The 18,415-nt window shown below is 39.7% G+C and overlaps 1 protein-coding gene across 7 annotated transcripts in view; it reads right to left on the bottom strand.

Annotated features, from left to right (window-relative positions):
* Positions 1-18,415, bottom strand: part of DENND5B (DENN domain containing 5B) — a 228,305-nt gene that overhangs the window by 98,428 nt on the left and 111,462 nt on the right. For all 7 annotated transcript variants that reach the window (XM_021092091.1, XM_021092090.1, XM_021092092.1 and 4 more), the window contains one exon: positions 17,164-17,830. In XM_021092091.1, coding sequence (XP_020947750.1) covers positions 17,164-17,830 — 667 coding nt within the window. The remainder of the gene's footprint in view (positions 1-17,163; positions 17,831-18,415) is intronic.

Here is an 18,415-nt window from a genome sequence, read left to right as displayed (position 1 = left end):
GACTAAGGTGAGAATTTTAACTTAAAGTAAATCTGTGTTACCTGTGAATTCGGATGCCTGGTGAAAGAAAATATAAACACTGGAAGAATAAACCCTCAATCCTCAACTTATGAGATAATGAATTTAGATGAGAAAGAATAAAAAACATGTATGTTTAATACGTTTAAGGAAATTAAAGGAAGAATTATGATTAAGAGTATACTGAAATTAAAATGTCGAAGGAAGGGTTAACTATGGAGTAAACATGGGTAAAAAAAAGAATTAATACACTGGGAGATAAATCAACCAGAGTATAGCACAGAGACAAAGAAAGAAAAAGAGGCTGAGAGATATGCAAGACTGAGCAAGACAGATTAATTCATTTAATTAAAGTTTCAGGAGGATAAAAAAGAAAAAAAAAGACAGATGGAAGTAAAATTTAGAAAGACGGCTGAGAATTTTCCAAAACTGGTGAAAAATATTAACCCTAGCTTCCAGGAAACACAATGAATCACCAGCAGGACAAATAAAGAAACTCTCATCCAGATAAATTACAGTTGAAATACAGGACACTAAAGATGAAGAGAAAATCTTATATGCAGTCAGAATGAAGACAGATTTCTTGCCAAGGAACAACAATTAGAGTGATTGTGACAGACGACTTCTCAATGGCTACAATGGAAACCAAAAGACACTATAATATAATACGCTAAAAAAGGAAGAAAAAAAAAAACGCTTTCAACCTAGAATGTAATATCCAATGAAACCAACTTTCAAAAACAAGGACAAATTAAATACACTATCAGATGAACACAATCTAAGAGAGAATGCCACTTCATTTAAGGAACTTGTTAAGTATACACTTTAGGAAGAAGGAGACTTCCCAGAAGAAATAAATATATAAGACACAAAATGGAATGTGAATTTTTGAAAAATGGCAATTATGAGTAAGTTTGAGCAAAATCAAGTATGTAAAATAAAATTACCTAATTTAAGGGATTATCAAAATTCTGAACAACTGTAACAAGTGAGCCATGATGGGGGGTGACTGGAGTCAAAACATTTTTAGAGTATCTGTATTTTAAAGATTCTGATTAACATAAGACTAAGTGTTCATGTTAAAAATCTAAAATTTACCATTAAGAGAAAATGGACTGCATAACATCTATAATAATTAAATGAAAAAAATGCACTGAGAAAAAGACATACCAATTATTTCCAAAGAAGGCAAAAAAGAGGAAGAAAAGCAAAATAAATGGTCAAAACAAATAAAAAATTTTAAATTTAGAATTGAATAATGAAAACACCAGATACTAAGAGTTGTGCGATGCCACTAAGACTCAAATGCTTAAGGTGCTAATATTTGGGGATGGGAAAGTATAAAATAATGAGCCCAAAAGAAGTAAAAAAACAAAACCAGAAATAAAGCAGAAACAAAGATATAACCCAGTATACAAAGGTGAAAATTTTGTTTTTTTATTTTTTAATTGAAAAAAATTTTTTTTAATTTTATGGCTGCACCTAAGGCATATGGAAGTTCCTGGGCCTGGGCTGCAGCTGTGGCAACACTGGATCCTTTAACCCACTGAGCTGGGCTGGGGATTGAACTCGTGTTTCCACAGCAACCTGAGGCAATGCAATTGGATTCTTTCCCACCCCCCACAACAAGAGGCCTTCACGTATTTACTACTGAGGCAAAGTGCTATGCAGAAACACCAACACAAAGAGGACCCATTTCCTAATATATTCAACTGTGGCTGTGATGTTTTCAGAGTGATATGGTGGGATGCGAGTGACCGCCACACAACATAAATACACATGCCACCTCAAGTGCAGAAGCTCCTTACAGACCCAGCTTGGTTCTTCTCCAATGTCTTTTCTTGGAGTTGTACCTGATTTTATTACTAGTTTTCCTTCTAATCCATTGGGGGGATTTTGCTTTTGCTTCTTTTCTTGGCCAGGAATCACTGTGATCCTGAAAGTCTTGTGCGGCAAGGAGCTAATTCAATCCCACATAGGATGGTGGAGAAGAGAAGAGAGTGCAGTGAGATTCTCAACCTACTGGGCCACAGCTGGAACTCCAGTTTTTTAAAAAGAGTAATATAATTGATACACTTTATGGAAAAATAATCAAGGGGAAAAGAGAGAAGGCAAAAATAAATAATGTTGGGGATGCAAAGGGGGACAAAACTACAGATATACAGAAATTAAGAAGGGGAGTTCCCACCATGGCGAAGCAGAAACGAATCTGACTAGGAACCATGAGGTTGCGGGTTCGATCCCTGGCCTTGCTCAGTGGGTTAAATATCCAGCGTTGCCATGAGCCATGATGTAGGTCACAGACGCAGCTCGGATCTGGTGTTGCTGTGGCTCTGGCGTAGGCCGGCAGCTGAAGCTCCGATTAGACCCCTAGCCTGGGAACCTCCATATGTCACACCCGGAGGCCCTAAAAAGACAAAAAGAAAAAAAAATAAAATAAAGAAGAAGATAAGAAAACATTATTAAAATATTCTTCTTTTTTTTTTTTTGTCTTTTTGCCTTTTCTAAGGCCGTTCCCATGGCATATGGAGGTTCCCAGGCTAGGGGTCAAATCAGAGCTGTAGCCACTGGCCTATGCCAGAACCACAGCAACACAGGATCTGAGCCACGTGTGCAACCTACACCACGTCTCACGGCAACACCGGATCCTTAACCTACTGAGCGATGTCAGGGATCGAACCTGCAACATCATAGTTCCTAGACAGATTTCTTAACCACTGAGCCACAACCCAAACTCCTAACATATTATTCTTAACTGAAAGCTAAGAAAATTGTTCCTAGAGAAAACAGGAATGAACAAAAACTGATTTAAGAAGAAAGAGTGGTGCTTCCAGGTTGGTAAACACACTGAGGTACTGGGAAGATGATGTGCCTGGAGGGGCAAGGAAGCTCCCAGTCTCCCCTCTCCCCCCCAATACTTTCTCCTGTACGTCTCTTCCATTTGGCTGTTCCTGAGTTGTATCCTTTATAATAAATGGTGACAGAAGTAAAGTGCTTTCTTGAGTTTTGTGAGTTGTTATGGTGAATTATGGAACCTAAAAGGGGTGTCGTGGGAGACCCTGAATTCGTAGTTGGCTAGGCAGAAATGTAGCTGGTGTTTGAAGTGAGGGCAGACTTGCAGGACCAAACCCTTAAACCTGTGGAGTCTGATGTTAACTCCATGTAGTTGGTGTCAGAAGTTAATTGAATCATCAATATCAGAGCTGACAGATGTCAGGAAGGAAAGCAGCTCTTACTTGGTGTCAGAAAATGTTGGATTCAGGAGTTCCCGTCATGATGCAGGTGCAGAGGAAACGAATCTGACTAGGACCCATGAGGTTGCAGGTTCGATCCCTGGCCTTGCTCAGTGGGTTAAGGATCTGGCGTTGCCATGAGCTGTGGTGTAGGCCGCAGACTCGGCTCGGATCTGGCATTGCTGTGGCTTTGGCGTAGGCTGGCAGCTACAGCTCCAATTAGACCCCTTCCCTGGGATCCTCCACATGCTACAGGTATGGCCCTAAAAAGACAAAAAGACAAAGAAATGAAGGAAGGAAGGAAGAAAGAAAGGGAAAATGTGGGATTCAGTAGAATGACCCAAGCTCACAGAAGATGTGGTCTGGGAAGAGAAAAGACGAAAGAGCAAGGAACAAGGAACCTTTGATTCCTGGGTGGCCACAGGGTCAATCAATCACAGTACAGAGCAGCAGCTATGCTGAGAAAAATTACTAAAAGTAGAAGTTATCCATGGAACTTACTGATGGATTCAACTCCTGGGGAGTTGTTCCAATGGCAAACCAATTTTGAAAAAATTGAAATATACAATCCTGTGATTACTGTTATCTATAGTAGCTAAAATGAAATAAAAGAGAGGGTTGGCTCAGACTTTGATGCTGGGCCAACTAGCTTTAAAGCTGCCCCCAAAGGGAAAAATTAATCAGGGACAACAAAAAGTAACTCTAAGACTGCTGTCATCAAAGTCCATGTTGGAGATGGGAAGGGCAAAACCAAGACACTGCTGACACCAGGGGGTTCGGTATGAAGGAACTATCTTGTTTTGTAGATCGGTATCACCAGCTTCCTCAAGAAGCTTTACTAAAATGGGCCAAGAGAAATTTAGGAGCAGTGTCTTCATTTTTAAATGCTGCAGAGGCGCAGGGCTGATGCAAGACCCACAGCTAACTATGGGACAATCATGGATAGCTATCCATGACACAGCAGATTATTCCTGAGAAATAGCCAGCTTGGTGGACCGGACAGAAGTTACTATAAAGTCTGTTTACACTAAGAAGGGACACTGTCCAACTCCCCTCAAAGATGTCAACTGGACACCACAGATGAAGCCACTGATATTATTCATATGCAATCCATGTGGGTTGGCACTATGAAAATCAAGACATTCACAGTGAAAGTGCCCACCATGCAGGTCATGGTAAATACTGTGGGCGCCTTTTGCATTAGCAACCCATGTAACCTGAGAGTCAAAGAAGCCTGTCTCAGCTTCCCCTCATGAATCATAAGAGATGCTAATAAAAAAACATTATATTAATTAAAAAGAAAATGTGGACAGGCAGAGGAAAGAGTCAAGGGACTTGTCCCAGCAGGATGGATGTTTTTAAAGTTATTAAGAAACTGGGTGACTAAAGCAAACATTGATAGGATTGGAAAAGAGAGTATCAAGTGACCCATCCCAGTACAATGGAAATCTGTGGGTGGTTATTAAGAAATGGGATGAATAAGATAGACATTGATGGGGTTGAAATAGGTCTTAATATAGCACTGAGAATGGGTAGATCAAAGATATCCCAGCTGGTCCCCCTACATTAAAGGGCTTGAACAAGTTGAGTCTATTTACTCCAGTTTGGAAAAATTTAAGACACAGGGAAAGCAATGATTATAATGAGAAACCAGAGATGAATCACCCAGGGCAATAATAAGGTAGACTAATCAAGATAAAGACTGACAAAAGGACCAGGGTCTCTTTGCTTGAAACCCCTGATGGCTAAAATGGTCAGGGGATGGAGAAGAGAGGTTTCTGGGACTCCTTTGCTCAGAGAGGACCCCCTATACTGTGATTCCAAAACTCTTTGGTGAAGTCTTAACACAGACTACAATTAGTTGAGAGAACGTGAAAAATGTTGAGATTGACTGGTTTAAGGTGGAAGTTTGGGCAAAAACTGGAATGTTTAAATAGGCTTATCTGAATGGTTTATGGGAATGGATATTATGTCTAAGTGGGGAATACTTCCCCCCAAAATAAAAAAGAAGGAATGTCAATGGCCCTCCAAGCAGTATTAATTGGACATGCTAAGTGGAAGTAAGAATGCCTGAGCCCACACAAGAAATTGCAGTCTGGCAGAAAAACTGTATAGCAGCTCTGTGTGGAGCAGACTGGGGTTTATGGCAAAAGCCTGCAAGCGCCTCCCAGTGACAACTATTGGGATGTTGGACTAGAGAATTTCCATTTGAGAGTCAATTACCAGCCTGCTACTGGACTAGTCTAAACTGTCCCTATGATTGAAAGACATAATACTGAAACCCAAAATACCCACGATGTCTTGGGTGATGTCAGAAATACATGCTAATGAGGAAGGCAATGGACAGAAGAATTCCATAATAAAATGCAAATAGTTTATATAGGTCTTGTTACGAGAATGCAAGGAAGAGACACAATCAGGAGCCTCTTTTCCCAGAGGACTGACTCTGGAACTGAGTGAGTTCCTGCCAGATTCTACTGTCACCTGGACAGCTAACAAAGGGCTGCTTGCTTTATGGACACAGTTCCAAGGTGAATGGCCACCACTCTGATGCAAGAAGGTAAATACAGATGGGCTCAGTGGGTTCATGTTGTTTTCCTAGCAGTGATGGAAGAAATGAACAAATTTGTAAAAGCCCACATGCCTGGGTTTTTACTGACTCACAGCAATGGAAAATGGGACTATTAAAAGGATGCCTGTATATGGTGCAGCCATATGGAAATCACTCTAGGAATTTATGGCCACATTACATTAAGACATGTTGATTCCCTTCAGAAGAACCTCCTTCCAGCTTTGAGAGGTGACTGTAACTACCAAGTGGACCTTTTGGCACACTCCCTTGAAGTGGCCACCTGGGTCCATGAAGTGAGTAGAGACGGGGGAACTGCAGCAATGCAGATGGGCGGAATCTAGACCTAAGTTTCTTATACCCTCTGAGGCACCAATTAACAACAAGAACTGTTTTATCTGCCAGTAAGAGAGACAGGGATGGCAGATGGCTATGGGGAAGATTCCCCAGGGGAAGGCCCTACTACACAAGTAGATTATACTGGAATAAAGCCAGTAGCCCTGGTGGGATGGGGCGTTGGGGGGACTATAGAGGGTTCCTACCAGGAACAGACACTTCAGACCGGGCTTTGCATATGATGCTGTAGATGCAAATGTTTAAAAAACTATCAGTGGATCAGAACAGAAGATACTACACTAATGTGGGTGGCCAAGCTTCAGATTAAGGGACATGACACACTTCACAGCACAGTGTCCTACAGGGAGTGAAGCAATACCACGCCTAGTGGACATATGATGTTGCTTATCACCCTTTCACAGTACTGGTTTAATAGAGAATCAGAACAGGCAGTTGAAACATTTGCTGTCTAAAATGGATGAGATAGGAGTTCCCATTGTGGCACAGCAGAAACGAATCTGACTAGGAACCACAAGGTTGCGCATTTGATCCCTGGCCTCGCTCAGTGGGTTAAGGATCTGATGTTGCCATGAGCTGTGGTGTAGGTAGGAGATGTGGTTGGGATCTTGTGTTGTGGCTATGGTATAGGTCAGCAGCTGCAACTCCAATTCAGCCCCTACCCTGGGAACCTCCATGTGCTGCAGGTGCGGCCCTAACAAAAGCAAAAAATTTAAAAAAAGAATGAGATAAAGGCATCAAGGGTTAACTTACATACCCACCATGCGGGGGCCTACAGGAGAGTCCCCACTAGACAGATACCTTTGCTCTTCTGGTGGATCTGGGAAGAGGGGTATAGAGGTGGATGCCGGTCTGACTACAACTCTTCCTAAGGAGGAAGGATGCTGGTATAACAGTATGCTTTGGGTTTCTTTGGTGTTTTTTTTTTTTTTTTTTTTTTTGCTTTTTAGGTCCGTACCCAAGTCATATGCTAGTTCCCAGGCTAGGGGTCGAAATGGAGCTACAGCTGCCAGCCTACACCACAGCCACAGCAACAAGCTGCACAGATCCAAGCTGCATCTATTAGCTACACCACAGCTCACAGCAACACTGGATCCTTAACCCACTGAGCGAGGCCAGGGATCAAACCCACATCCTCATGGATACTAGTCAGATTTGCTTCTGCTGCACCACAATGAGAACTCCACAATACGCTTTTTATTTTCTTGACCATGTCACCTCAACTTTTTTTTTCCTACCTGATGCAGGACCAGGACTACAGCTACAAGTGCCAGAGATGGGGATGATTCCCAAGCAAGAAACTGTAACTATTTTTAAAACTATACGTCAGAATTCCCAAGAGCCTGAGGGGTACCCTGTGCCTTCACCCCCTCTGGCAAAACTGGGTAACAGTGAATGCAGCTGTAATGCCAAGAGGTAATAAAACCAGCCCTCTAGTTCTGTACCTTTGTAACCTTACCCTAATATGAATGGTACTGGACTGAGGGGGAGGTATTTACTGCCTGCAATCTAAACCAGCAGTGTGGTGGACCCTAATGTCCTTCCAAAGGTGGAAAACTTTGGGAAAAAATGGAAAGAAGGAGGAATAGGAGCTGAGGGTAAAGGAGTGAATAAATGAATTATGTAATAAGAGAAATCCCATATGACATTATTACCTTGAAAGAGGCTCAGAGCAAGAGATGATACTGTCTCTTAGCTCAATAATACTAGATGCCTTGAAAGGGAAAGCCATATATTGCTGCTTTTGGAACCTGACAAGATGGAATAGAAGCCTGCAAAGCTCAGTGGCCTTGCCCTGGGAGATACATTCATAGCACAGACAATAAACTGAACTAAGTAGTAATGACTGATGGGACAAATAATGTACCAGCATCTTTTAAGTGTTAGGATCCTTTTGCTATAAGGAATTGTGGTCAAAGACCAGGGGGTAGCCTATGGTATAATAAAAATAATTTGATCTTTGTCTCCAGTTGATGATGATAATGATGATGATGATGGTGACGATAACAGAGGGGGTGTAAAAGGAAGAAGGGGGAGGAGAAATAGAAAACCTAACCAAACCATTAAAGACACCAAACTGGTACTTAACATCTTCCCAACAAGACCAAACAGTTTACAGACAAGTTCCCTCAAACAGTCATGGATCAAATAATTACAACCTTCCATGAATTCTTCTCCATTTTATCTTTGAGAGAAAAATGGAACACTTTCCAACTCATTCTATGAAGGTAGAATAATCTAATACCAAAACCCAGATAAGATAGTATAAGGAATAAAAATAATAAGCCAAATAAATAAAAAACATAGATGTAAAATTTCTAATCCGAATATTAGAGTAGTTCCCATCGTGGCTCAGTAGTAACAAACCTGACCAGTATCTATAAGGATGAGGGTTCAATCCCTGGCCTAGCTCAGTGGGTCAAAGATCTGGTGTTGCTGTTAAGATGTGGTATATATAGGTCGCAGATGTGGCTCAGATCTGGTGTTGCTGTACTGTGGTGTAGGCCGGCAGCTACAGCTCCAATTCTACCCCTACACCCCTAGCCTGGGAACTTCCACATGCCTCGAGTGTGGCCCTAAAAAAACAAAAAGGTCAAAAAAAAAAATTAGCATATTAAATCAAGCCATATATTTAAAAGTTTGGCCTCAGGAGTATCAGGGTAGACTGAAATGAATAAAAAGAGAAAAATATGATCATCTTACCTGATGTAGAAATAGAACTCAATAAAATACAACATACATTCATGATTTTTAAAAACTTTGAACAAATGAGGAATAAAAGGAAACTTCTTTAATCTGGTACAAAGTATTTACAAAAACAATACAGCAAATGTTATACCTAATAGTGAAGCATTAAAGGAATTCTTTCTAACATCAGGAAAAAGACAAGGATGCTTGCTATCATCAATTCCAGTCTATACTGCACTGGAGAGCCTAGTTAGTATTGTAAGGCAAGAAAAATAAATAAAGGTGACCAAGTTTGAAATAGAAGGGAAAAAAAAAACCATCATTACTTGCACATTACCATCTACTTTACTGTTATAAAACTTCACTGAGAGACATTAAAGAAGGCCCTAATAAATGAAGAGATATATCATTTTCATGGAGGGGAAGCTCAATATTCTAAATTTTAACTGTCCCCAAACTGGATTCACTGAAATTTCAATAAAAAGAAGGCAGTGAAGAGAACTGTCCTATAAGATACTGAAACTTACTTTAAAGCTATGTAATTACAACAGCATGATTTACTACAGGGACAGAAGAATTGGCAGTATAAATTTAAAGCCCTGAAATATTTACTATTTATATATGGCAGAGTGGCACTGCAGATTAGAGGGAAGATGAATGGTCTATTCAACAACTAGGACTAGAATAACAAGCTTGATCTCTTTCTCACAACATAAACAAAAATCTATTTCTTACAGATTAAGGCCTTAAATGCTAAATGTTACTTTAAAACATTTAGGAGAAAAATGCAGACTATTTTTACAAACTCAGAATAGAAAAGGATTTTTTTAAAAATTTGTTTTAGTATAGTTAATTTACAATGTTCTGTCAATTTCTGCTGTGCAGCAAAGGGACCCAGTTATACATATACATTCTTTTTCTCATAATATCTTCCACCATGTTTCATCATTGCTTATCCACTCCAAATGCAATAGTTTGCATCTACTAACCCCAAACTCCCAGTGTATCTCATTCCCTCCCCCTCTCCCTTGGCAACCATAAGTCTGCTCTCCATGTCTGTGAGCTTGTTTCTGTTCTATAGATAGGTTCATCCATATATTAGATTCCAAATATAAGTGATACAATATTTGTCTTTCTTGTTCTGACTCCATTTAGTATGAGAATCTCTAGTTTCATCCGTGTTGCTACAAATGGCATTATTTCACTCTTTTTTATGACTGAGTAGTATTCCACTGTGTATATGTACCACATCTTCTTAATCCATTTATCTGTTGATGAACATTTAAGTTGTTTCCATGTCTTGGCTATTGTGAATACTGCTGCAATGAACATAGGGCTGCATGCATTTTTGTGAGAAAGTTTTGTCTGGATATATGCCCAGGAATGGGGTTGCCGGATCACATGGTTGTTGTTGTTTTTGCTTTTTTTAGGGCAGCATCTGTGGCATATGGAAGTTCCCATGCTAGGGGTTGAATTGGAGCTACAGCTGCCGGCCTACAACACAGCCACAGCAACTCCAGATCCAAGCTACGTCTTTGACCTACACCACAGCTCACAGCCAACACTGGAACCTTAACCCACTGAGTGAGGCCAGGGATCAAACCCACAACCTCATGGTTCCTAGTCAGATTCATTTCCACTGAGACATGATGGGAACTCCCACATGGTTGTTCTATATTTAGTTTTCTGAGGTACCTCCAATACTGTCTTCCAAAGTGGTTGATCCAATTTAAATTCGAACCAACAGTTTAGGAAGGTTCCCTTTTCTCCACCCTCTCCAGCATTTATTTGTAAACTTATTAACGACAGCCATTCTGACCAATTTGAGGTAGTATCTCATTTGATTTGCATTCTCTAGTAATTAGTGATTTGGGGCATTTTTTCATATGCCTGTTGGACATCTGTATATCTTCTTTGGAGAAATGTCTGTTTAGGTCTTCTGCCGATTTTTCAATTGGATTGTTTGTTTCTTTGCTGTTGATTTATATGAGTTGTCTGTATATTTTGGAGATTAAGCCCTTGTTGGTGGCATCGTGTGAAACTTATTTTATCCAATTCTGTAGGTTGTCTTTTTTTTTTTTTTTTAATGGTTTCCTTTGCTGTGCAAAAGCTTGTTAAGTTTGATAAGGTCCCATATGTTCATTTTTTTAACTCAATGAATTTTATTATATTTATAGTTGTACAACAATCATCACAACCCAATTTTACAGCATTTCCAGCCCAAACCCTCACCCCATTCCTCCCCCAACAACCTGTCTCCTTTTGTAACCATAAGTTTTTCAAAGTCTGTGAGTTTTACAAAGTCTTCTTCAGCAAAGGAAATCACTGTATTCTTTTTTCAGATTCCACATATAAGTGATAGCATATGATGTTTGTGTCTCACTGTCTAACTTCACTTAGAATGATAATTTCTAGATCCAACCATGTTGCTGCAAATGCCATTCATTCATTCCTTTTTATGGCTGAGTAATATTCCATTGTGTATACATACCACATCTTTTTCTTTTCTTTGCTTTTTAGGGCTACACCCTTAGCATATGGAAGTTTCCCAGCTAGGGGTTGAATAGGAGCTACAGCTGTTGGCCTATGCCACAGCCATAGCAACTCAGGATCTGAGCTGCATCTATGACCTACACCAAAGCTCACAGCAACGTTGGATCCTGGACCCACTGAGTGAGGCCAGGGATTGAACCTGCAACCTCATAGATACTAGTCGGATTCGTTTCTGTTGCACCACAATGGGAACTCCATGTACAACATGTTCTTTATCCACTCCTTTGTCAATGAACATTTACATTGCTTCCATGTCTTGGCTATTACATAGTGCCGCAATGAACATTGGAGTGCATGTATATTTTCAAGTCATGGTTTCCTCTGGATAGACGCCCAGAAGTGGGATTGCTGGATCAAATGGTAATTCTATTTTTAGTTTTCTGCCAATAAGTTTACTTTTGTTTTTATTTCTATGGCCTTGGGAGACTGACCTAAGAAAACATATTGGTGTCAGAGAATGTTTTGCCTATGTTCTCCTCTAGGAGAACAGTTCTTGTCTTATGCTTAAGTCTTTAAGTCATATTGAGTGTCTTATCTTATGCTTAAGTCTTTAAGTCATATTGAGTTTATTTTTATGTACAGTGTGAGGGTGTGTTCTAGTTTTATTGATTTACACGCAGCTGCCAGTTTTCCTGGCACCACTTGCTGAAGAGACTTTTTCCCATTTTATATTCATGCCTCCTTTGTCAAAGATTAATTCACCATAGGTGTCTGGGTTTATTTCTGGGTTCTCTATTCTGTTCCACTGGTCCATATGTCTGTTTTTGTACCAGTACCACACTGTCTTCGATTACTGCAGCTTTGTAATACTGTCTGAAGTCTGGGAGAGTTATGCCTCCTGCTTGTTTTTTATTCCTCAGGATTTCTTTGGCAATTCTGGGTATTTTACAGTTCCATATAAGTTTTTGGATTGTTTGTTCTAGTTCTATGAAAATGTCATGGGTAATATGATAGGGATTGTATTAAATCTGTAGATCACTTTGGGTAGTATGGCCATTCTAATGATATTAATTCTTTCAATCTTAGGAGCATGGAATATACTTCCATTTCTTTGAATCCTCTTTAATTTCCTTGATTAATAGTTTATAGTTCTTATTTCACCTCCTCGGTCAGGTTTATTCCCAGGTATTTAATTTTTTGGTGAGATTTTAAAATGCAACTGATTTCTGAATGTTAATCTTGTATCCTGCTACTTTGCTGAATTCGTTGATTAGTTTGAGTAGTTTTTGTGTGGAGTCTTTAAGGTTTTCTATATATATAGTATCGTGTCATCTGCATAGAGTGCCAATTTTACCTCTTACAATCTGGATACCTTTTATTTCTTTTATTGGTCTGACTGCTGTGGCTAGGACTTCCAATACTATGTTGAATAAAAGTGGTGAGAGTAGGCATCCTTGTCTTGTTTCAGATTTTAGTGGGAAACCATTCAGCTTCTCTCCACTGAATATTATATTGGCTGTGGGCTGTCATAAATGACTTAGATTATATTAAGATATTTAAGAAGGATTTCTTAAATAGAACAGAAGTTAAGTCATAAGTTAAAAGATTGGTAAATTGGAATTTATGAATATCAAAGATATCTTAATTCATCAAAAGACCCCTAAAAGAAAATTAACAGCCACAAATTAGGAGATATATACTACTTCTATAACCGCCCAAGGATTAGCTTCTTGAATATATAATGAAAACTCATTGAGAACAACGTCTTCAGTTTTTGTTCATCATAAAATAAAGTACAAAAATACTGTCCAAAGCTGTTAAAATTCCAATGCCTTTAGGATACAGGTTATGGGAACCCACTTTCTGTTAAAATATGTTTGCTTTTATGATTCATAAGCTTCATAACTAACAAAACTATAATGTTTAGTTGAGCTTCACTAGCCATTTGTGTTTAGAAGGCTTCCAACTTCTTCAAGAAAACTTCAAGAAGCTTCTCCTTTCTGATGAGGTTAATTCATGCACAACTACAAAGGGAGGGGAAGGGAGAGGAAATACAGTGAAGGCTCACAGGCAGGCAGTGCACTGTGGGCGGGGGTAACTGCTTACTTCCATTGTGAAGAATCAAGGGGGGTAAGCAAGGCCCCAAAATGTTCCTGAGGCCATAATGATTGGAATCAAAAGTAGACATTAGTATTTAAATTCCCTTATCTTTTATACCTCTATTACTCATTTGAAAAGATGATCAAACTCCCATCTTCCCACTGTTTTGCTCCAAGTATTTCTAGGCTACTGAAGAAAAGCACTCTTTTCTGATTTGGGCTCCTAGAAAAAAGCCTTTACCTCCTCAGTTCATTCTCTACATAAAATTTCTAGCTAGTTACCACTGCAAAGTGACTGTGATGTACACACTCTCTAAGTAACAGACTGGATAGGTTTAAATAGGCTGTGGGCCAGAATTTCAATTCAGTCTAGAAAGACATTTTCATCACTAAAATCCACCCACTTTGATTCACTCTGGGTTCTCATGGTAATTGTTCAAGATTTGCAATGTTTTTAAATTTTACAGCACCAGTGAGCATGCAATGAAGTATCAAATGTTGTTAAAACCCTTTACAGAGTCAGGAAAAATGAAGAATGGCATTAGAGTGTAATGACTCACATTTCATTCATTTAAATGAAATGTCTTTCTCTAACGGGAAAGACGTTGTCATTGTTAAAATGTGCATTTACACAGATAATCTGCAATTATTTAACATGGTGCCTTTACAAAAGACCCTCAGAGGTGAGTTTATAATTTAAAACTAAATACTGAGACAGATAAGCAGAGGTTAAGTGCAGGGTCCCATACAGCTAACATGTGGTAGGTGCTCTGGAGAAAGACTGATCCCAGTCCGTTCTCAGCCTCATATTACCTAATAGTTGTGATCTTGGGCATGTTATCAAGCATCCCTGAGCATCAATTTTCTTCTTCAAAAAATATAGACAGTACTAATTCACTGCTGAAAAGATTAAATGGAGGGGGAGGGGAACCAAGTTACCAAAAAATACTCATTTGAGTACAAATTCTACAATCTCAGATTTGCTCTTGTTCTCAGCATTAAGGCCAAGTTATCAAAAAATACTTGAGGACAAAAACATGCTCATAAATACTTAGTTTTCTTAATTTGAAACTGAAAGAAACAGGTAGGTATTAATCAACTACAACTTTTCAATAGACTCCATAAACCAAATAGGATAAGCTAATAAAACGAAGCAGAAAGATGAGAGCTCAAAAACCACAAGCAGTGAAGCAAACGGTGCTATGCAAAACAAGAAGTATGATAATGAGGGGTGTTTTTCTTAAAAAAGCGTGATAGTCAATATAAGAGAACATAAATTAAGTTCTCAACTATGAAACAAATGCCTTGGCTGTTTAACAAAGTTACACTTTAAATGTATTAATACCTCAGACCTTCACAACCTAAGATGAGCATAATTTATAGAGGATTAGGTAGGACTAATAAAACATAATAATTACAATAACATTGGCTATCATTTCATCAGCTAATTATTCCCGAAGTATTTTGTGCAGGTTTTCTTACTTAACCTTCACAATAAATCAGTGAGACACAGGAGGGAAAGAAACTCATCCCCATAAAGATGAACTGACTGACACTCAGGAGGATTATATAACTTGTCCAAGGTTACAGTTAGCAAGTGACAGAACAGAGATTTGAAATCATGATTGTTATCACTCCAAAACCCAATATTCTTTCTGGCCCAAATGGTTTCTCTAGGCAAAACATTAGGAAACTGAACTAAGTGACTGGGAAGATCCCTTGGAAATCTAGGATCTAAAATCCTTTCTACTAGTAAGCTAATATACCTGACGGTATTAAGCTCCAACCCCTACCCCCCTCAGGGAAAAAAGCAAGAAAGGACAATGTAGAAAAGGAAGAAAGAATTACTTAATGTTAAATCTTGCACATACATAAGGGAGACCTGCAGGTAATGGCCAGCACCAAGAAAGTGAGAGCACGAGGACAAGAAAGAAATTAGCTTAGTCATTAGAAAAGAACTTCCTGACGACAAAAATTGAGACACTGGAACACATTATCAGAACATTATGCAGCATAAACTGAAGAAAATACAACCTCGTGAAGGGCTGTCAACACACAAACAGTGTCAACATACACACAAGATGGGGAAGTACAAATATAGCCTACTTGGCTCAGTCTCATTTATAATTTAAAATAGAAAAGAAAAAAAGGAAACTGGTAAAATAAGCTTGACAGCAGCAGTCAGGAGACTGCACTCCAATTCTGCCAGCCTAAATACAAGTAAGCAAGATGCTAACCCAAATATTTGTGCCACAGTTTTCAAAAGACCCACCAATGCACAGGTACCATTTTATATTTTCCTTCAATTCACTATCCATTAAGACACAGCATTTCTGGAGTTCCCTTCGTGGCTCAGTGGTTAACAAACCCCACTAGTATACATGAGGATGTAGGTTCCATCCCTGGACTCACTCAGTGGGTGAAGGGTCCAACACTGCTGTAAGCTGTGGCCTAGATCACAGACGTGTCACAGATCTGGCATTGCTGTGGCTGTGGTGTATGCCGGCAGCTGCAGCTCCTATTCGACCCCTAGCCTGGGAACTAATATACGCAGCAGGTGCGGCAGTAAAAGAAAAAACAGACACAACATCTCTATTTCCTCTGCAAATTTGTGTTCAGACTGGAACCAGTGTTCCAGTCTACTAGGTTCAATATTAGTCATCACAGATGCTCTGATAATATAACACCCAAATTTTGTTATTTTCTTAAGTATGCTTTGGGAAATTTTTGAATACAAAGTATCACTAGGATAACTTCCTTCTGGGACTAAAAACAAAACCAAAAAACCCACATAACTTTGGTGGAACTGTTAGAAGAATCATGTGTTTCCCGTATCTGTGCCCCCTCTCTCACTACATGAAACCACCCACAGGCAAAGATCCAAAGTTGATCACCTTAGGAAGCTGCAGGGTCAAAAATGTTATTTATCCCTTTCCAATACCAGCTGAGGTTTTTTTGTTTGTTTGTTTGTTTGTTTTTTTTTTGTCTTTTGTTGTTATTGTTGTTGTTGTTGTTGTTGCTATTTCTTGGGCCGCTCCCCGAGGCACATGGAGGTTCCCAGGCTAGGGGTCGAATCAGAGCTGTAGCCACCGGCCTACGCCAGAGCCACAGCAACGGGGGATCCGAGCCACGTCTGCAACCTACACCACAGCTCACGGCAACGCCGGATCATTAACCCACTGAGCAAGGGCAGGGACCGAACCCGCAACCTCATGGTTCCTAGTCGGATTCGTTAACCACTGCGCCACGACGGGAACTCCCCAGCTGAGTTTTGATGTGGACCTTTACTAATCTGTACCAAAAAAAAAAAAAAAAAAAAAGAGAGAGAGAGAGAGAGAGAGAGAGAGAGAGAAGCTTTGTGTTCCTGGTAGTGAGGGGATTCTCTCACTCTCACTGTACAAAGAAGTATGTTTCTTTTATGATGATTATTATCAGGGAAAAGGATCTATGTCCATTAAGATATAAAAACACTCAAGTAGGCTATGTTAATGCTTTTAAGTTCCTTCCCTTTTTCTCTCCACAGCCACTGCCACCCCAAAGAGAAGTAACCTCACGGTCTCTGGTCCTATCCAAACCCACTTTTTTAACCCAAACAGAAAAGACTTCTGACCATTAATTATTTGGAATGGATAACGCACCCCATGGAAATACAGTAGTTGGCAGCATAAGTACTTTTTTGGGAGAGACCTAAAATCTAGGGCAGACCTACCTTGTGAGTAGAGAAGGATCTGCATCTCTAAGAGAACACAGGTAAACACCTGCACCAGGTTCTCCAGCCCCAGAAGCTCGAAGGCCTCTCGGAGAGGGTAATCAGAGAGGGGGAGCTCGCTGGGTCCCGGCCTCTGGCAGATGACGGGTTCATAAACACCATAAAATTTCAGTGATCTCCCTGGAGGTGGAAGGGGCACCTCATAGAGAATATTGTGGATGTAGCTCTCGAGCGGCAAGGGTGGTGGCTGCTGGGAGGTAACTGCCTTGTAAAGCTGGATAAGGAATTTCTTGCAGGCCTGCATGAAAGGCAGTGGTGTAATCAAACATATGCTTTTGGAAACATACAGGGTGTCTCTGCTGATGTCATAGGAGTTGTAGCGCTGGAGTTTCAAAAGGGACGTTGTATCTCCCTCGTCAATGCTGCTCGCCAGCGAGTCCATGCTGCAGGAGGAAGAGGCGTACACGCTGCTGTAATGCTCTGCGTTGTGCATCTGGTAAAGCGTCTGCATTGCTGTGCAGATTTGCTTACTTGTAACTTCTTCATAAAAAGTGAGAACAAAACCGTAGGTACGAGAACCATCTTCCCGAGTGATTATAAATGAGTGGAACTGAGGGTCTTTATTGTCATTTTGTGTTCTGAAAGATAGCCCTTTAGGCATGCACAGCTGTGGGGGAAGGAGAAGAGAAGCATCAAAACGCAGCACTCAAACCACTTCAAACCTGTACAAAATGTCTATGAACCTTCATCTGAGCTTGTGACCTCAGCAAGTCACGTAACTTCTCTGAGCCTCAGTTTCTTTATCTACAACATTTGATGCATCAGTGACTTGAAGACAAAATATGCAAAGATACTTTACAAATATTTAATACTTAAAGACTATTTCTGGAGTAATGATAATGTTTCAGAGGAATACAGAAACAGGTAAAAGTTCATTTGATAAGTGGAAAAAAGTTAAGCACAGAATAAAAGCAATAGTATCATTCTCACTCTTTTGAACGATATGATACTTTATCCTTAGAAAAATAAACTTTGAAAAGGGAATGAATTTTTATTTACTGAAGCAGAAGGACAGAAACAATACATGTTAGATTATTTCCAGCAGATATTAGGCTTTAGGTCTTAGGAACTACCCAGGAATGGGTCAAATTGGGGAATAAAATTACATGCAGAGTTAAAGGTGTTATATTTAAGATACTTAAAAGGCACAAGAAAAGAGAAATCAATTCTTTAAAATATTTTAAATAAAACA

This window comes from Sus scrofa, chromosome 5, assembly GCF_000003025.6.
Source record: "Sus scrofa isolate TJ Tabasco breed Duroc chromosome 5, Sscrofa11.1, whole genome shotgun sequence".
Classification (NCBI taxonomy): domain Eukaryota; kingdom Metazoa; phylum Chordata; class Mammalia; order Artiodactyla; family Suidae; genus Sus; species Sus scrofa.
This window is presented reverse-complemented; position numbering and strand designations above follow the sequence as displayed.